At 35.7% G+C, this 21,553-nt stretch overlaps 1 protein-coding gene across 7 annotated transcripts in view; it reads left to right on the top strand.

The window, feature by feature from the left end:
* cfap74 (cilia and flagella associated protein 74) overlaps positions 1-21,239 on the top strand; it is a 74,980-nt gene extending 53,741 nt beyond the window's left edge. For 4 of the 7 annotated variants that reach the window (XM_028452709.1, XM_028452707.1, XM_028452705.1 and 1 more), the window contains exons 23-39: positions 1,892-1,979; positions 3,531-3,704; positions 5,826-5,959; positions 6,712-6,991; positions 11,693-11,824; positions 11,952-12,085; positions 13,153-13,287; positions 13,887-13,996; positions 14,096-14,151; positions 14,883-15,002; positions 15,092-15,247; positions 15,371-15,497; positions 16,429-16,583; positions 17,511-17,643; positions 18,696-18,832; positions 19,666-19,800; positions 21,083-21,239. In XM_028452709.1, the coding sequence (XP_028308510.1) occupies positions 1,892-1,979; positions 3,531-3,704; positions 5,826-5,959; positions 6,712-6,991; positions 11,693-11,824; positions 11,952-12,085; positions 13,153-13,287; positions 13,887-13,996; positions 14,096-14,151; positions 14,883-15,002; positions 15,092-15,247; positions 15,371-15,497; positions 16,429-16,583; positions 17,511-17,643; positions 18,696-18,832; positions 19,666-19,800; positions 21,083-21,175 (2,299 nt within the window). In that variant the 3' untranslated portion in view covers positions 21,176-21,239. The remainder of the gene's footprint in view (positions 1-1,891; positions 1,980-3,530; positions 3,705-5,825; positions 5,960-6,711; positions 6,992-11,692; positions 11,825-11,951; positions 12,086-13,152; positions 13,288-13,886; positions 13,997-14,095; positions 14,152-14,882; positions 15,003-15,091; positions 15,248-15,370; positions 15,498-16,428; positions 16,584-17,510; positions 17,644-18,695; positions 18,833-19,665; positions 19,801-21,082) is intronic. The other 3 variants (XM_028452710.1, XR_003674478.1, XM_028452708.1) reach the window with 3 other exon arrangements.
* The last annotated feature ends 314 nt before the right edge of the window (positions 21,240-21,553 follow it).

Genomic DNA, 21,553 nt, shown 5'->3' with positions numbered 1-21,553 from the left:
AAAGAGGTTAAAAGTGACAATAATGGGTCAACATATGTGACATTAGGTGGAAAAGTGGTGGAAAATGTCTTGAAAGTGGAAAAAAATATGCAGAAAATGCATTGGAATTTGATGGATTTAAAAGGAGCAACAATATGGCAAGAAAAAGTGATGAAAAATGTGTTAAAATATGGCAAGTTTGATGTAGTTGCAGAACAAGGGTAAAAATAAGCAAAAAAGGCTCAATTTGTTCAGAAAATATTTGTAGCTTCTTAAAGGCATCTGCTGACCCCCCTTCCAGTGTCTCCTCACCCCAAGGTTGAGAACCCCTGCCTTCGAACACCCTCACTTTTAAAATACTCACATCTGGATAGCTTTAAAACCACTGGAGTTAGGAACAGAGAGGGAAGGAAAAGGAAGGATGAGTCTCAGAGACAGAAAGAGATTCAGGTTAGATGAATCTGAGACAGAATACATTTGGTATATGACCGTTGTGTGTTAGATACATGCATATACATCTATGTTATGTATATACATCTATGTTTAGCATGTATCTGATCCTGTTATAAAACACTGGATCAGATACATGCGAATTTGAAAATGGATATTGAAGGACTGGAGTTTTACATAAGCCTGCATGACTACTGGTCCTCTTTGAATCATACTTACGTCTCCCATCACCATGGCTACAACCTACAGTAGTGTGGAGGCGCACTCTGCATCTCCCTCCCGTTCTCACTGCCGAGCAGAGCCTACAGTCGTGGGTTAAAGTAATGCAATGGGTCTTTAGGTCTGAAATATATCTTACAAACTGATTATTATCTTGTGGCATTTGACTGTTTCTATCTGACAAGACTGAAAGGTTTTCTTTACACGTTACATTGGCAACTGGCGGCTCTTGGTTTAATTTTGTGCGGCTCCCAAAACTAAATTGTAATTTAGTTGGAAGTTATTTGAAGCCCAATATAACACATAAAACTCCAGAAACACAGAAAACAACAGCAAAATGGACAAAATGTACACAAAAGTACGCAAAATGTACACAAAGACACACTAAACAACAACTTAAACACAAAATGACTACAAAAACAACAACATATACAAAAGGACTTCAATTACACACAACATGCCAACAAAATTGCACAAAATGACAGAAAAATAAACAGAACGACAAAAAACAAAACAAAATGACAACAATAACGCAAAAATATAACAAAAACACACATAATGACTCGCGATACTGACCTATTGTGTCGTTTCATGTCATTTCAACAAATAGCCCATGCACTTCAGTTTAAAAAAATTCTTATTTATTAGGCTCACTGTGAATTTTAAGTTTTTTTCTGATTAATACTTTGTGAGATTTGGCCAATTTAGTGAGAGGGTATGTGTCGATTTCTGCTTGTCCTTATTTTTCTTATGTATTCAGCTTCCAATATCTCAAGAACTGTATCACATAGGAAACTGAAATTTGGTATGCTAATACAGCTCTACCTCCTCTCTCAGAATATATTAAAAATATCTGCTATCCTATCTGGTGGACATGCCAGCCCCTCAATAGAAGAAAAAAGTTTGTTGGGGTTTGGGTCTGGAACATGTTTGGACTTTCAGTAAACAATTTAGCATACGCCTCAGCTCCCTGTAATTTGATCAGCTTAGAACTATGAACATAGACTGTTCACATCACTAATGATTAGTCACATATATGCATTGGTTCAGTCAAGGTGACAGTCTCTTGAAATACAAAGAAAAAACACTTTTTTTTTACTATTTTCAAATGGCACATAACTGCATCTGTTATAATTTGTAGTATAAAGATTACGATTGCGTTGAAATGACATGGAATTCATTCTGCAGCTGGTTGTGAAGCAGTTAAAGCTTCTTTTCATCAAACTTCTCTTTTTTTCCACAGACACTCTCTTGCCAAAGATGCTGGAGAGTTTTTCGACAGCGTTACAGGGGTCCTGGAGGTCCCAATGACGATACAAGTCATAGGCCAGGTTTGTGTACCTATATGTCACGTTGCTTCCACAGTATCCATGAAGACAATGTAGTTATTGTGCAGTACTTGTGACCTACTTTGAGCCAAACAGAGGCAGAGCCACTGAAGTTTGTAACCTATTTTACAGCGAACAAGCTAATTTTATCTCCACCCCTAAGGCCCATTTACTCCGTCGCTAATAAGCCAAGCGTGGTAAAGGTTATTGTATGATGTGTCCCTCAAAATGTCTTTCATAGCTCATAATGTGGGATCACACATATCTCATGTATTTTCTTCTTACATATCAGCTGTGACATAACTATTTTATCTGACTAAACAGATTTGAAGTCACTCGGTATTAAAACACAAACATTTAATAATGTAGAAATCAAACACAAATGTTTTTTTTTTTTTGTTGTTTTTTGGGGGTTTTTTAAACCCAAAAAAACAAAACTTTAAAACCTGACCTAAAACCCATATTTTTTCCCCCTAATTTAATGTGGGTGCTCCGCTAGGTTCTGTAACTTCACTCTTAAAACAGGCGGATTTGGACAGAAACCATCCTATTGATCTGTTGATGCCATTGATCTGAGTTAATGGAGCAACAGAGTCTATGAATCAGTCAATCAGCACCATTTGAAAATGATCTATTGAGCGTCATCCAGCAGGTCTGAGCTCCTGAGTAGTCACGCTCACCCTTATTTGTGAATATTGTGCATGATGTGTACGCATACAGCATTACAACTGGTGAAAAATTTGATAGTTTGGGGGAATTGCACATGTTAATGGAAAAATGACTCAATAGCGCCCCCTTGAACATTGTATTGGCTCCCAGCTTGGACTGATAACATCATCACTGTGGAACTTCTATAAAATTCTGTAGAATTCTGTAGAAGGACCCAAAATAAACAGGGTCATTTGTTGAGTGCTGACATGACTCAGCTCTTTCTATTGCTTGAAAAGCATGATTATTTATTTTTGACACATCCTCCAGCTGCGATACAAATGTTTACTGGATCATAAATAGTTTGTCTCTAAAGAAGCTTTGTTTCACATCAATGAAAATAGGACTCACAATTTCAAATGTTGGCCTATGAATATTGAAAATAAATGTGTTTGTGTGGACTGTTTCATTTAAGAGATTTTGTGACGTTTTACCAAAATGTGAAGAAGTCAGAGATCTGCACTTCATCCTCCCACTGAGATATGAAGAGTGAATGCGTGCATAAAAGCTTTGCCCTATTTTAGCAAACAAGAACAACATATATTTGATTTATTGTGTTTCATTAAGTGAATAATTCATGTTTGAGAAACCACAAACTTTATGGTTATTTTTCATTTTAAAAGAAATTGTCCCTTGTTAGAATTTTATTCTAATTATAAAAGAAATATCAGCTATTAACCTCAAAAACTTTGTCTTCAGTCAGAATATGAAAAGACAAGATTAGATTTTAACAGTAATGCAATTTATTAAGGAAGAAAACAACATTTTTGAGGTTTTTTTTAACAATGTCTGTGAAAAGGAAGCATAAACAAAAGACCAAAGGTTTGTGTTTTTCCTTTTGTTCAGGTTCAACCCACATGTTTCACCGTCCATGCAGTGGTGACCTCCTCAGACCTGCAGTTTGAACCCTCAGAGGTAGACTTTAGATCCTGTTCCATCTACGACTCAGTGAAGAGCAGCGTCCGCATCCACAATCTGTCCCTCCTTCCTCAGGAGTTTGGATTCTTGGTTCTCCCAGAGGTACGGCTAAAAAAACAACTGTGAATCCCTCAAATCAGTGTTAAATTTTCGTCTTCAGGGTGTTTCATTTGCAGCTTCCTCTATCTGCTTTTATTTTGAATTTCGATACAGGATAAACAAAGACACTTATTAAGGTTCAAGATTTTTTTCATTTCAAAGACATACCATAGTTACTTTATTCATAATGTGTTATACAACTGAGTAGGCTGCATTACAAAAACGAGGAGGATGACAACAACTGTTACTACTATACTATAATCACTACTACTAATACAACTAGTTACTACTACTTACTAGTACAACTTTGCTAGTACTACAGGTATTTCTATTACCTCTACTACTATTACTACTTACTACTACTACTGCCACTGTATTACTACTACTACCATAACTAATAATATGACTACCTTTACTTCTACACTATTACTACTACTACTGTTACTACTTACTATTTTATAATTAATGTTATTGCTTGGCTAATACTAGTTAATGCTATGCTAATGTTAATGCTAATTATAGTTCATGCCATGCTAATGTTAATTCTAGGTCATGCTAATTCTAGCTAATGCTAATGCTAGCTAATGCTTGCTAATGCTAATTATGTTGCTTGTTTATGCTAGATAATGCTAATGTTTGCTAATGCTAATGCTCGCTAATGTTAATTATAATGCTTGTTAATGCTAGCTAATGCTAATGTTTGCTAGTGCAAATGCTCACTAATGCTTATTGTAATGCTTGTCAATCCTAGCTAATGCTAATGCTTGTTAATGCTAATGCTAGTTAATGCTAATGCTAAGTATAATGCTTGTTAATGCTAATCCTAGTTAATGCTAATGTTAATAATAGCTAATCCTAATCCCAGTTAATGCTAATACTACTTACAATGTTAGTTAATGTTGATGCTAGTTGATGCTAATGCTAATGCTAGTTAATGCTAATTCTGGTGAATGCAGTGTGATAGATAGATAGATAGATAGATAGATAGATAGATAGATAGATAGATAGATAGATAGATAGATAGATAGATAGATAGATAGATAGAGAGTATTCAGCAGCTATCAATGCACAAAGGCAGGTTAGTATCAAAAACAGGTTAGTGACAGCATAGTCTTTCAAAGCAGTACGTATAATGCAGTAAGATAAGAATGTGCGATGAATGTGAATAATTATGTGATCATTAAACCCCAATGTCACCCATTGATGGGTTGTACAGTTGAACTGTATGGCCAGGTGGCCCAAAGACTTCAAACCGTCCTGATACTTCCTCCTCATGTTGTTCTGCTCTCCTTAAATCCTGTGAATAAATTATGGATTCCAATAGAAGAAGCCTAATAAAGAATGAGATAATTACTGCATCAAAAAGCATAAATAGCATCACAAACTCTGGCTGATTGCTTTACACAGCCTGCAATCCATGCACCATTACAGGTATTTCATCACCTTTTTCTCGCTTTTATAAGTCAACAATGAGATGTATCATTTGGCAATTTCATTATAAAAATATTCCAGAAAAGCCCTCAGGGAAGTCAAAGTAAAATGCAAGCTTTATATGAAATGAAAGGAGTACAAATTGAGAACTAAAGTATTTTACTTTGTTGACTGACCTTGGGGTGTGTTGATTGTTGGACACCAAACACTGCACATCAGCACTAACACACCATTTCACTGTGAAGCATGGAGTGGTAGCATCATGCTGTCCGGATGCTTTTGCCAGCTGGCTCTGAAAGGCTGATTAATGTAGAGGTTGGAATAAACTTGACACAAGCTGGCAAAGTTTGAGCATTTTCACAAAGAGGAATCAATGGTGTGACAACACAGTATATATATATAAATATATATATATATATATATATATATATATATATATATATATATATATATATATATATATATTAGGGCTGGTATTTTAATGTGTTAATTGCGATTAATTAATTAAAGAAAAATAACGCACTAAAAATAGTTAAATTGGGGAAAAATGTTGCTTCTTGTGTCAATTATTGTTATGAGATAAATTCAGATTAATCTAGATTAATTAATTACAAAATCTCAAATTAATTAGATACCTTTCTTTAATCGAGTCCCACCTCTAACTAACTTGACTTATATTGTGTTCTCTTACAGTTCATCGAGGTCCAACCAAATGATGGCTTCGGTACGCTCCTCCCACAGGAAACGCTCGAGATATTTCTGATTTTCAGCGCCAAAAAAGCCAAAGAATACAATTTCCAACTCAGCTGCAAGACTGAAATAAACAGGTAAATATTGTACATCCATCTCAAACCTGGTTTGATCAGAGTTATAGTGTGTGTGTGCGCATCAGGGTTGGGGTCATTTGTAATTGTAATCGCGTAATTGATCAATAATTAAAATGATGGTGCAATTATAATTGTAATTGTAATTTTTAAAAATGGTTGCTGTCATAATCGTAATTAAATTGCAATTGATTTTATATTATTGACTTTGTAATTGTAATTGCCTTAAAAATTCTATGAAGCCTAACAAGGTAAGCAATGGATAGGAAACCATTTAGATGGTATATATTTGTTTTTAGTGTATTTTACAGCTGACTTAGGACTCGTTATCATAAGAGATGCTAACAGGAAGCTAACACAAGAGGAAGGTTAACTTTTATTAGGTTATTTATTTCAGGCTCAGTAATTGTGATTAATTATAATAGAAGTGATTTTAGTGATTGAGAACGTAATTTGAATTTACTTTCTGAGGATAAAAAATAATTGTAATTTAATTGTATTTGGAAAAAAATGCTGGTCACTGTAATCGTATTTGAATTGTAATTGAACATGGGTCATTTAAAATGTAATTGTAACTGAAAAAATGAATTGACCCCAACCCTGAAGTGCGTGTGCGTTTGGAATATCTAATTTTTTTATTGATTATGTAAAGTAAAAATGAAATAAATGCATAAACAGTACTTGTGTTGTTTGATCAGATAAACATCTACTGTTTGCCTCGTGACTAATTACTTGATTTTCTGTGTTTCCATCAGAGATTTTGTGCTGTGTTGCCGAGGCGTGGGCGTCCGCCCACCTCTGCAGCTCTCCCACTCTGTGGTGCAGTTTGGGGCCACAGCAGTGGGAGACCATTCCACCGCCATAATTCAGCTCATTAACGACCACACGTGGAGCACACAGAGCAAGCACGCAGGCACTGCTGTCACCACAGACGATGTGGTTCCTGCCGTCGGCCCCAGGATGTTCTGCTTTGTGGTACCAGAGGACTCGGGCATTAGCGTTATTCCTTTGGCTGCAAGAATTCTACCAGGAGAGGTGAAGCACAGCACCTGCTATTTATACACACAGAGTTTACTCATTGCCTTAATACAGTACGGACAAATAGAAACATGAAAACATTGGCTGTGTTCGAAATCGCATACTATTGTGCTAAGTCTGACATCAAAATGAGTATGTAGTGCGTTCACATTGGGTAGTATGGAAAGATTGAGTGTGCAAGAAACACCCAGATGTATACTATTGTTCAAATCAAAACAAAATTGTAATTCATGAGGTTGGAAGTTATATGAAACCCAACACAACACACAAAACTCCAAAAACACAGAAACCGAAAGCCAAATGCCAACAAAAATACACAAAATTACAACAATAACGCAAAAAATATAACAAAAACACACATGATGACTTGAAAAACACACAAAAAGGCAACTCAAATTTGCCATATTGACAAGAAAATAGACAAAATGAATTCAAAAACCCACACTAAAGAACTACAAAAACGAAGCCTTTGTTGTTTAATGCTCAGATTGGTCTTTATTATAAATGCTAACATGAATGTTGATAATGTGGCCCTTGGATCAGATAACACATTTTTGTGGCCCCCGCCCTGTGAGAAGTTGACCATCTCTGCATTTGGGACATTTTTTAAGTATGCACGGTGGGCATACTACTCATACTCACCCGCCTCATAATGCATTGTGAGCGGAACGTAAATTGGTCCTGGGAGTAGCTTCAAGCTAAAAAGCAAACATCCCGTTGCTTTTCAAAATAAAAGCATCTCTTCTTGTCTTCCATTTGTTTAGTCAGTAGCACAATGGAGGGTCTCCGAAAATCTCTGAAATGTCAGCATGAAATATATTTCCGTGAGTTTTATGGATGAAATGAGCCCATGTTGATATTTTACTTGGTCATTTTCCCACTAAAAATGTTTTCAGGACTTTCAAAGGTGGAGAATCAACAGAGATATTGTATTTAGCCTCAGTACGCTTCAGGTTTTTGTTGTTGTACGTTCCAAATGCATCTTGGGAAACTTGGAAGTATACTTCAGTGAGAACGCTCATCATTCTAATCATACTAATAGTATACAGTAGACATTATATACTCATTGAGTGTGTAGTACGTTAGTATGCCATTTCAAACACAGCTGTAGCTTCAAATTTGGCTGCTGTTTCTGCTGCAATGATGTAATTTACATATTCATGTCCATGTCATAATTAACCTCTTATCATGTTAAGATCAGCACAGCATTGAAGAGCTTGAGCGCAACTTCCGTGTTAAGTCTAATCAATCAATCAAACAATCTTTATTTATATAGCACAAATTATAACAAAGGTCATTTCATCAAGATATAAAATTCATAATAATAAGTTGCTACATGAACAAGCATTTAGCGACAGTGAGAAGAAAAATCTCTGTTAGAACCAGGTTCAGAGGTGGCAGCCATCTGCGTTGACTGGTTGGGGTTAGTGGACAGAAGGACCAGCAGAACAGGATAGAGAGATAGAACATCAGAGTGTCTCAGACTAGTTGAGCCGTGATCCACAGATCAGGAACTGACATCATCAGCTTCACGACACCTGAAACAGAGCAGAGAGAGAAGGGAGAGGAGAAGGCACTGACTGCAGAAAAACATGATACATTATTATCAAGTCAGCCTGTCTTGGCCTTGGACCTCACTCCCAGTGGCCTAGTCAGCACTTATTATAAAAATGACCAATCCCTTCCCGTTTATTGGTAAACTAACAGCGACTGTAAATCTGACCATTTATAGACAAACCCATGTCTGTTCTTGCGGTTAGGTTATGTAATTATTTAGTCCTGTTTATGCAGACTGTGAATCATAATCAGCTACATCAGAATTTGAATCTCTTCCTGTTAATTGAACCAGTAAATGCAACCGTTTACAGACGAGCCCATGTTAGGTTATGTTTTGGATTCTGGCCACGGTTACATGGTGTTTTATAATTCGGAATTAAATTATTCTGAATAAAAGTGTTCTGCTTCATGTCTACATGGAAATAGTAATGCCGAATTAACGTTTACATGGAAAACAGGTTTATTTAACTTTATTCAATTCCGCTTTAGGTCTGGGGCTTGGGAAGGGTTCTGACTGGACAGGGGGCGAACGTGACGTATCAAGTCTATCACTGTACATTTTCATTCGGAATTAGGTGTTTACTTGGTCAGTTTAAAGAGGATTGAACTTATATTCTGAATTAAAGGGGAATTAAAGCTCTCATGTAAACGTGACCACTGTCAGGTCGAGGGGGAAAAAAACTAGTTGATGATCTATTCTAACTCCTACTCTTCCTCTATTGTTGTTCATGTTTCAGAGATCGATGCTATGAGGTTTGATATATTATGCATGGCTAAAATCTCACCATAGCAACTACTTTCAAATGCCCAATAGTCATCTTGAGCTAAAGCTATAACATGATTTACATATTCTTAGAATTAAAATCAATTTGTTACACAGATAAATACAAATACGTTTTACTTAAGCTTGTGAAGTCTGTACCATCTAGATTTATGTCAGAAAATTGCATATTTGTTTGTAGTGTTTTAAATTCAAAAGAAGTGTGATATCCTTGAAGTTCAGTCAGGGTGAACTAAACAAACACGTCCTAAATGATCTTCTTTTCTGGCGCTTTGTGCTATATTTGAAACAGTACATAAATGTAGTGCTAATTATGTGCAGCAACACATTTTGCCCTTGATCGACAGCAGCAGATCCACAATTATAACAATAGGCAATAATAGGTTGGGATCAAAGCAGAGTTAAATAATCTAAATATAACCACGCATCACTGAGCACATTCACATCACTTTGAAATCACTTCAAACATCAAGCACCTGTGAGAAGTGTTATTGAGGGTTGCACTGAACGGAGCATTTCCGCCCTCACCCTGACTGGCAGTAATGAGCCTAATCTGTTAATTCCAGTTACAGAAGTGACAAATATAATCCATTATTTTAGATAATTGGTTATTGACGCATTAGGACCCTGTGAGCTGGGTTTGAATCCAGCAGAAAACACCCCTATGGCTGCGTTCCAAATCGCATACTAACGTCCTACGCACAACACCAGTGGTTCCCATTCCCAACCCTTTTGGATCGTGACCCCATTTCTCTATCACCCCAAAGACTTTTTTCATTATGAGTAGCTCAGATATTTTTAATTATATTTAAATTTAAAAAAGTGAAATTATAGAGTACAGTTGTTTAAGACTGTCGTGTTTAAATTTTTTGAATAATTTAATGATGACAAAAATGTAATTATTGAAAAAATGTCAATATACATATTTTCATTTTTTTGTTTCTTTGAGGCATTTTGTGTATTTTTGTTGCCAATTCATACATTTCTCTATTATTTTTGTGTTTTTTTCGTCGTCTTGTGAAACTTTCTATTAATTTTGTGTATTTTTGTTCACATTTTATATATTTTTGTTGTCTTTTTGTGTGTGTTTTTTCCTTAATTTTGAAGAATTCTTTGAATTATTTTGTGTATTTTCATTGTCATTTCATACATTACTCTGTTATTTTGTGTATTTAATTTTTCAGTAGTCTTGTGTAACTCTCAGATAATTTATCATATTTCTTTTCACATTATATATATATATATATATATATATATTTGTGCAATTATTGTTGCTAGGCGTTGTTATTGTTCCTGCCTAGTTAGGGTGCAGAGAAAAAAAATCACTGTAAGTGACTAAAATTATATTATTAATGTTATGTTGACTTTTATTTGGTTTATTTTTTTAGTCCTATAAATTATTTTTCTCGCCACAGTTTCTCTAACTCACAGTGTGTTGACGCGCTCTAGTGGACCTTATTTGTAAGTGTATCTTACATTTTAGTTCCCACTGACACAGACTATTGGATGCTATTACTAACATTTCTTTTTAATATTTTCAGCATATATTCTAATTTCTCAGCTCAAGTTAAACTAACCCTTTCTGTGGACGCCTACTAAAGTATTTGGCTATTTATTTTAGCTCACAACAGTATTGAGATGTATTCCAAAAAACATTTTTAAACATGAAAATCAATGTATTTTCACAATCCATCAATTTTCCGTCCCGCTTGCTCCTTTTTTAGGGTTGCTGGGGGATGCTGGTGCCCATCTCCAGCTGTCATCAGGCGCTAGGCGGGGGTACACCCTGACAGGGTGCCAGTTCATCGCAGGGAAATTTATTTTTAATTGTATATGTTCATTCCCTATCCTCAAATTTAAAAAGTCTGATTAGATTCTTAGAATCTACAGTCTATGAAAAACGATCCTAACTATCCAGTAGCAGAAATAGAATTTCATAAAAGGGTTGGCCAGAGGGTAAAAAGAAACATTTGCTGGAAGAAAAAAATCTACAAATTTTGATGACATTTTTGATGCATTTATAGAGGTTTAAAAAGTAACAAAATGGCAGAATCTCATTTCTTCTATGTGGGCAGTCAAATTTAAAAGTTTAAACCTAAAACTAATAACGGCATTGTATGATCTAATATGTGGCTGAGAAAAACTGATATACACTTTTAGAGAAAACCTTGTAAATATGTATTTTATGCATTAAATGTCGGGTTAAAAAATCCTCATCTAGGTAAATGGTTTCAGCTAGTGATTCATGGCAATACACACCCCATAGTTGCAATTAAAACTTTTCTAAAAGTAAAATGACTTACTCCTGTTGCTCCTGATCCTTTTCAGTGAGATTTTAACGTATAATATTTCTCTATCAGAGATGTCGTGTCCAAGTAACGTTTACACCCAGACTACTGGAGCAGGAGATCAAAGATGAAGCTCTGCGTCTCTTCCAACAAGGACAGAGTTTCCTAAAGAAGGAGTTGGATAGAAAAGGGATGGCCACACAGGTAATAACCACACACATATCTACAAATACACAAATGCTAAGCCTCTTGGAAAGCCTAAACCACCGCACTGCGACTGATAGCTTCTGTTTTTTACTTCTGATGGTATAAACTCATCGTTTGTTCACAGAGTAAAGAAGAGATGGTCCCTGGATCTGGTAAAGTCAAAAAGACGTCATTGAATTCTGAAAGCAACAAGAAGTCAGACGACCTAAAAAGTGGCAGCTCCACCAGATCACGAGAACCTGTCCCCGTGCAGCCAGGGTTTGTAAAGCTTTATCCACTTCTGTTTGAAGTTTGCAGGTTCTCCTTGGGCTTCCTAGGTTTTCTAAAGGTTCTAACACTCATTTAAAGCCAGGCCCTGCCTAACAGCTGACATCAAATATCATATCTGTTATTTATTTATTTACTTAACGTCTATACTAAGACGAGGCTCACCTTGGACAGGACACCAGTCTGTCTTACACATAGATTTAGACAGTACAGTTTCCCCCATTCACCCTGAGTTTTATACTTCAACTAAGATACCAGATGAGATGAGAAATCCTTTATTCATCCCACAAGGGGACATGAAAAGACAATCACATATAACATGGGAGGACAGGAGCAGAGAACTGTGGGTCACCACTAAGGCAGCGCCCCGTATCATGTTTAGATGAAAAGTGGGAAAACAGGAAAAAAGAGGGGAAAAAGGCAGGTCCTAAACTGAGTTCCTTTTGAGGAGCACATGGTAGAACTAGTAAAAACCCCTCAGCGTACACCACAAACAAAACAAAACACAGTCACAACTCGAAAACATATCACGTCAATCAAATCAATCAAACTTTATTTGTATAGCACTTTTTATACATAGTGCAACTCAAAGTGCTTTAGTTAAAACTATGTAAAGTCTGAAACAATGTCCAGGATTTTAACTTGTGCAGAAGGAATTAAAGACACTGCTTGTAGTTTAGATAAAAGTTTCTCTTTTATATATATATTTTTTTATGATAATATTTATTTATTTATTGGACTGTGGGATAAATTCTGAGTAAATGGAGAACATGCAAACTAGGCCCAGGATGGATAGATCTATGTGTAATCTATAAGTTGGTCTTTGGTGTGTCTCCTGTCAGGTCAGAGCAGTAATAATAATAATGATTATTATTATTATTATTAATATTATTATTATTATTGGGTGTGTCTCCTGTCAGGTCAGAGCAGTAATAATAATAATAATTATTAATATTATTATTATTATTGGGTGTGTCTCCTGTCAGGTCAGAGCAGTAATAATAATAATAATAATTATTATTATTATTATTATTATTATTGGGTGTGTCTCCTATCAGGTCAGAGCAGTACGATCAGGCCAAAGCCTCCCTCCTGCTGTCCTTCACTCAGCGCTACAGAGAATACGTTGTTCCATGCTTCGTGTCAGACGGAGACCCTCCAGAGGACGACCTACAGGCTCAGCCAGCATGGAGGTAACACCACACACTGTTATGGCAGGTTCTACCATGTTTTATTGGCTATGGGAGGGCACTAGACTTTACACAGATGTAAACTTTTTGTCTGTTAACCTCAGGTGTCAGAAGGATTTTATTCATGACAAAAAAAAAATCACATACTGGTAAAATAAGTGTGGGACTAATCATATGTAGATCAGTGGTTTCTATTGCAATTCATTAGTTTTTGTTTCTTATATGTAGTGTACATACATTGGCCGATAATGATACAATACATTTATTTTTTAAATGGCAGTTGGAAAAACAACCATCTTTTTATTTGACTTATCTTTGGATATAATTACAGACTTACTCTGAGTATGATTTCTTGTCATACCACTCGTACCCTTGACGATACATTTTGTGACATTTAAATATCGCAATATCCTGTCGCACGATATATCGTCCTACCGTCAATTTTATTATTTATTAATGACAATCAAGTGTGAACCTGTACAATACATTATATATTTGGAATACCACTTAAAACCACATAGTGTTGTTCTATTTCTTCAGTTTTTCCCCTGATTCTGATCCTCCTTTTTTTCTAAATCTTTACATTCCTAACATCTCTGCAGCCCCATCAACACGCTCTACCTCACGCTCCAATGTCCTGCTGTGCAGCCTCCTCTACTGGTGATATCCAACAATGGCCACAATGTCATAGATTTCCATCAGGTGGTAGTGGGTGAGTCATTTCTGAGAGTTTGTTCACTTTTCTTTTCTTTGACTTCACATTCTGACACTTTTGCATGTGTTGTTTGCGTTATTGTGTTTCTATTTACAGGTGGGAGAGGAATTCAAAGGTGCACAATCCAGAACATCTCTAATGAATCTATAGATGTATCCTTTCATTACAGAGTGATCGTATATGTATATATGTATGTATATATGTATATTTCATTAGGGCTGGGACGTTGACGCATTAATTGCAATTAATTCATAACAGAAAAACAACGCAGTTAATCTTTCTCATTTCACAAATTCCCGATATACTCATAATACTGATGCACATAATATGTTACAAGAGACGGGAAAACGTGAGCGAAGTGTGTTTCGTTACCTTTTTGTATTTTTTGTAAATACCGGATGGAAAACAAAAATCCTATTGTGTACAGAAATTGTGCAAGAAAGAGATTATTATTCAAACAAAAATTTTATTTAAAATTTTATTTAAAAAAATTCAATTAATTGAAATAAATTATCATAATTAAATATTAGATATTAAAATCTAAATTTAAAATGAAAGCCAAAATTTAAAATCAAAGTTAAAATTAAAAAAAATAAGTGAAATTAACACCAACGAAGCACTGGAACATTTTCTCCATTAATCTCCTGTCTTGTATTTGTATTTGTAGTTTGTGCAGCAGTATTATTGGTATACCAGGAACTGTTCCATGCTGTTTGGAGTGCAAAAAAAAAGTGAATAACAGCGTTATTTTTCTGTAATTAATTAATTACAATTAACGTGTTAAAGTCCCAGCTCTAATATATATATATATATATATATATTTTAAAAAAGCTATTTACGATGCAGTATTGGGAAAAAACAGTTTTCTTTAACAGTTCTTAAGCTCTGGTCCTCTTTATTGGATGTTTGTGGCCCGTTTTCTCTTCTCAATGCCCTCAGAAACATCCGACCTGGAGAGAAGCACACGCTGGTGTTTGCATTCTGTCCTGCTTTGGCAGAAAAGGTACAAAATAAGAAACATTTAACAAATGCACTACTTTGAACATACTGTAGATGAGCCGTGTCTAAAATGTGACCTTGACTGTTCTTTAGCACCAGGACACGATAGAGATCCACTGCCAGAGAATGAGTTTGGCCCTGACTCTTTGTGGGGAGGGGGTAGCCCTCGCTGTCACCTGCTCCCACTCTGAAGGTCTGCTGGACTTTGGCCACGTGTTGGCACAGGAGAGCACGTCACAGGTCATCAAGGTCAGTCAGGACTCAGCAGGGTTTCTGTCTAAAGGAACAGGAAAACAATGATTTTCTGTTTTAATCTGAGGGAAAATGTTTGTAACGTTTCCTATAATCATTATGGTCGTGCTATTCCTGCAGTTACAGAACACGTCCATGGTTGCAGTAGCTTTCAGAACGCTGCTGGACAGTCTGTCACCTTCACAACAGCAGGGTGCAGCTGATTGGCTGGAGACATACACTGACCTTAAGGTCCAACCTACTGGAGGTAAGATTCATGTTGGAGTCAAAGATCAACTGCCTTCAAACACTTTATTTAGAAGTTATTAATGAGAATATATGGAAACATTATTAGAACATTGTAATAAAGGCTGTGTTGTTGCTATGTGGAGGTTTGAGAATATAATAATAGTAATAATAATAATAATAATCTTTATTGATAGAGCACAGTACGAAGTGCTGTACATAAAATAAAATGCACAATTGCTAATAAGGAGAAAAACAACAAAAGAAACAGCAATTAGGACAAAAGAAGATGTACAATCAGTATATGCTTTCTGCTATTATTATAATAATATTCTAATATATTTGGAAAAAGATAAATTAACTATGACATATCAACAAAACGACAAAATGCCACCCTCATAACAAAAGGAAATGTTTGTCTTTTTGAGAAAAACTCAATTATTTATTTTATTATATTTTAGTTATTTTTTATTCTATTTATTTCATGCAATTAACTTGTTTTTTTTTTCAATGTATTTGTTTATTTTATTTATCATTATTTTATTCTTTACTAGATTTATGTTTGACAAAAGCAAAGTATATAATACAGTTGTTTAGGATTGTGTGTTGTTTTCATTTAAAAAAGAATAGTAATTTAAAAAATGTCAAAATACATTTTCAATCAGTAATTACTTTCATCAATTACTAGACATTTCAGGCGACCCCACATAGGGTCACGACCCCAAGGTTGGAAAAACGCTGCTTTACATGATTTTCTTTCCAGGGTTGCTAAAGAACAACAATGTTAAGACTTGCTTATCTTTACCATTACTAACCTTCCTTTACCTTTATGATCCTATTAGAGACTTAAAAATAAAGACCTCACATTTATCTACTGTAACTATCTATATATATTAATTGTATACTCGATGTATTTTGCTTTATTAATCATTTCATACCTTTGTGTTGCACAGGTGCTTGTGATCACAGTGGAGACAGTGTGTTCAGTGTAGTACCAGCAGAGGGCAGCATTAGTCCAGGACAGAACCAGGACATCACTGTCACCTTCCATCCACGTCATCCATCCATCAATTACTTTGATAAACTCACCGTGGAGCTGATGAGCAAGGTCAGCACTTTTTATTTACTCTGAATTTGTTGTCAAAGGTTAACGCTACAAACCGTATAGTGCAATATTTTTTCTTATATTGCTTGGTTTTGACGAGGCTTGGGGTCAAAATTACAATTTTAAATTACAATTACGTCCTCAATTACCCATGTTCGATTACAACATAGTTACATTTATGTTAATTAGCATTTTCTCCAATTACAATTGGAATAACAATCATTATTTGCCCCCTGAAATGAATTACAATTGCGTTCTCAATTACTAAAACTCAATTACAATTAATCACAACCACTGTAGTAACTTTATTAGAGGGGAAAATGTAAAAAGAGAGGTCAGTGTTACACTCTAGTATTTTTTCAATGATGTTTTTTGATTTAAAAAAAAAAAAAACATTTAATTGCGCTAACATAAATAGCACGTAAACGCCCAGTCACTAGGTGTCAGTGAACGCACCATCAGACCATGTTAAACGACCTCACTCCTCAAAGCATTTTAGCTTTATTTTTATAAAACCTACTGGGTACTTTAAATATAATAATTGGTAATTGGGTACCAATTTTTTTGTAGAATTTAGGAACTTAACAGAATCAGAATCTGTAATTTTTTTTAAATGTAATTTGACAGTTTGATAAATATACCACTTGTTTCTGACATTGGTGCTTGAATCACAGTTAGTTACCATTTACTTCTTCTCGCTATTTAAAGAAAAATTTATTTCATACCATTTCATATTTGTTAAGGTGATATTTGTTATTATATGATATCGCGATGTGTATTGTATTGTTTAGTATTGTAATATATCGAATGTATTGCATCATGACATGTGAATCGTGACATGTATTGTATCGTCACATTCATGGCAATGTGCACCTCTACTTTGTTCCCCCTGACATTTAACCTTAACACAGATCCGTCTCTGTTCCACAGAGTCCGTTGTGTGTGATAAATCTGAGGGGCGGGGCTTCGTCACATAACATGTATGTGGAGGGAGGAGACCCACTGACGGTTCCCTTTAAATCCCTCCTCTCTTCACTCAGCCCTTATACACCTCAACTCTCAGGTATGCACGCCTCTGCCTTCAGGTTATTTTACATTTTTGACTATAACAGGTGTGAGACATCAGGATTAGGATTCAGTCGTGATTCGTCTTGAAGGGAGAAAATTATGCATAGAGCAAAAAGCCATAGTTGCTGAAATACTGCTTAAAAGAACATTGAAGTGTACTAATCTGGCAGTTATGTCAAAAAGAAAGCATGAAAATGTGTACATGGGTTTTTTGAGTATGCTGAATCCATTTAATTGGGATCCACGTTGGCAAACCACTGGTTCCCACCTAAATGTAAGAAATCCAAGATGGCCGCCATCCATATTGCCTATTTGGATATTTTGTCATAAATTTGGTTCCATTTGACATAGAAGCATGATCTCAGTGGTGAATTACAGGTTTTCAGGGTCAGAGAGTTCAATAATATAGAATATAATTCAATATATATATATTTATATATACCGTAAATTGTGCTCAAAGCAAGATCCATTCATATTGCGAATTTAAATCACATTATAACTTTGGTTCTGTTAGATGTAGAAACATGATCTTTGTGGCAAAATGTAGGTTTTTGGGGAAAAAGATTGTCATTAAATGGTTTAAAATATTGTAAATTGCATTCAGAGTACGATATAAGATGGTCACCACAACGCTGGTGAAATTGCTATTTGTTTGCAGCCATAACTGTGTGTGACAAAGATGACTTATTAAGGGTGAACGATTTGATTTAAATTAATATATGTATTTAATCCACGTTGTTAATCTGATGATGTGTTTATTGTGCAGCACTTGCCAACATGTACAATGAATAAAGTCTAACTTTTATGTAGATATCTGATTAATATTTAAATTAATGTAACAAATTCTTTTCAGAATTGAAAACGGTGGTTTGCCAGCATGGATCCCATTAAAAATGGATTCAGCATACTCAAAAACCCCCATGTACAAAAGTTGATGCTTTCTTTCATCTTAGTCCAATATTGCTACATATCTGCCAGTCTACATAACATTGTGAGATGACCTGAATATGTGTATTTTATGCTGTAAACTTTACCAACTGTTCCCAGCAGAGTCGAAGGTAATGGTGGGATCCAGCATGTCTGTGCTGGTGACCCTGAGGGCCACACACACCTCTGATTCCATCATTCCTGCATCCCGAGAGCTGCAAGTCGGCTGCGTCGCTTCCCAGCAGACGAGTAAGAAGGTAATGTGGTGTCAAAAAAAAATAAAGAATAACCCCTAATGTAGACATATGCAACGGGCAGCCCGGGGGCCACATGCGGCCTTTAAAACGAAATAAAGTTGGAAGTTATACAAAGAACGACATAACACACAGAAAACGACAGCAAAATGCACAAAATGGCACAAAAAAGTACAAAAAGTTACAATAAAAACACAAAAAGATTTTTTTTAAAAGCAAAAAAAATTTATAAAAACACAAATTACATCAACAACAACAACAACAACAAGGACTTCAAAGACACACAAAATACACAAAATGTCAAGAAAAGGACAAAAAGTGACAACAAAAACATTTAAAAAAACAATACACTTTTTTTTAGAAAACACTCAAAATGACAACAAAGACACATTAAACAACCACTTAAACACACAAAATTACTACACAAACAACAAGATATACAAAAGGACTTCAAAGACGCACAAAAGTACGCAAAAGTGACTGAACAATACACAAAATGACAACAAGAACAGAAAAAAATATAACAAAAACACACAAAAAGACAACGAAAATTTTCCATATTGACCGGAACATCTACTAATTAAATTTAAAAACGCACTAAATGTGTGTTTTCAAGCTTGTATTAATGCTCCGATTATTGGTCATTCTTCTGATTGTTGACATGAATGTTGATAATGTGGCCCTAGGATCAGACAGTCACATTTTTGTGGCCCCCACTGTGATAGAAGTGGCCCATCTCTGCCCTAATGTGTGAATCACATGCAGTAAATACAAATCTAAACAAATGTTTTAATGACATTAACAAACATACCTGTGTGTGTTTGTTGGTTTCTCAGAATGGAGAGTTTCACTGGGACAATGTAGCAGACCTTCAGCAGCAGGGCTTCAGTGTGGAGCCCAGTCAGGGCACCATTGAGGGAGGTCACACGTGCACCATCACTATCAGATGGACTCCACAACAAGGTTACAAGGTAAGGAAAGAGCTAGAGTCACATCTGTGTTAAACACATTCAAATGGAAGAATGAACCTGTCAGGATCAAAGGTCAAAATGTATTTATTAATGTTCAGCAGCCTGCATTTAAGTATTAAGAACCTTCTGTCGTACTTTATTGGGGTTTTACCTCGTTTTCCTTCAGGCTCACGTACACACATGTATGTGTCTGTAGACATACAGACAAGCATGACCAAGGTCAAATCCCTTAACTGCAGAACAGAAGAATTCACTTTTCCATCTCAGTCATGGACACAATATGTCTATTGTTGGCATAGGGGCCCCTACGGTGGGATTTTGATCCCCTACGGCAGGGGTGGGTGTCAAACTCATTTTAGTTCAGGGGCCAAATATGGTTTGATCTGAAGTGGGCCACAGATTTTATGCTGGAAAACAAGTATTTTCAACTTTATTGTGCCTTAGTTTGCACTTCTACGTATACAAAAAATACAAAACATGTAAGAAACCGACAATATCCAAGCAATGAGTGACAGATTACAGTCCCAACATTTCCTTAGTTGAGTGGTTGAGTTGTGACCAATTTCTACTAAATCAAAGGAAATATTGTGTAATAATCTGAGGAAAATTGAAGGATTTTGTAACAGTCGACAAAATGAAAATGACTGGCATCAGGCGATATATCATATAAGCGCTGGGAAAACTATGAGCCCCTGAAAATATTGTTGAGTTTCATTTACACAATGATTCCATTCCATAACAGTCCCAATATTACTGTGCGTCCCACATAATGCCTAATTTAAATTTGAAATAAAATGCTATTTCTTGTCTATAGAGTGTCTGAGTATTAATTAGTGGAGGACCTATACCAAACATGAGTAACTAATGACATTTATCATGACCCTTCACCAATTAAACAAATACATTTTGGGTTTAATGTAAGGCAGTAACAAAGATTAAAACAAATAAATAAATGTAAAAAACTCGCAAAATTTGGCCCCCAGAGAGTTATACATTTCAAAATGTTCTTGGGGGATGCGCCCAGACCCCCCTACAACACTCTCGCGTCACATGATCTCCCTACGCTGTGTAAAATTCCTGTTGGGAACCCTGCAATTAATTTATGATGTCATTAAAACTGGACTCCTCATTATTTGACCTTTGATCATTTATAGGTGATGATTTAAGTAAAGCCTTTTTTCTTCTCTCCAGGAGCATGGATGGATCCAAAGTCTTTAAACTGGTTTGATACACATACACAAACACATATTAATGTGTGTTTCTCTTGTTGTTCATGTTGCAGCCCCATGATGTGGTGCAGACGGACGTGTCTCTGACCCTAAAGGGCAACGAGACAAATGTGTACAGTGTCACTCTGATGGCTTGGTCTGCCTGACCACTGAGACCTCCACGGTCATTGGACAACAACCAACAGGAAGTCTGCTCACACATAAACACACAGAGAGAGAGAAAAAATAAAATGAATTTCACTTAACCTCGTCTACCCATTCATCCCTGCTATCCGCTCAGTCCCCTCAACCCCCAAAATAAAGGTTCCAGAGAGCGAAGGTGGTTGAACACAGACATGAACATTAAAGAACAGTCATGTGGAGACAGGACCATCTATGAGGGGGAATAAAGGGGAGAGATGTTTGGGGTCCATCCATAAAGTCAGTAAAATGATGGTTCGTTGTTCTATGAATCTGTGATAACCACATTTATTTATTCATCTGAATAATATCCACTGTTATGCAGGAAGTTTACTATTATATGG

This window comes from Gouania willdenowi, chromosome 7, assembly GCF_900634775.1.
Source record: "Gouania willdenowi chromosome 7, fGouWil2.1, whole genome shotgun sequence".
NCBI classification, from domain to species: domain Eukaryota; kingdom Metazoa; phylum Chordata; class Actinopteri; order Blenniiformes; family Gobiesocidae; genus Gouania; species Gouania willdenowi.
This window is presented reverse-complemented; position numbering and strand designations above follow the sequence as displayed.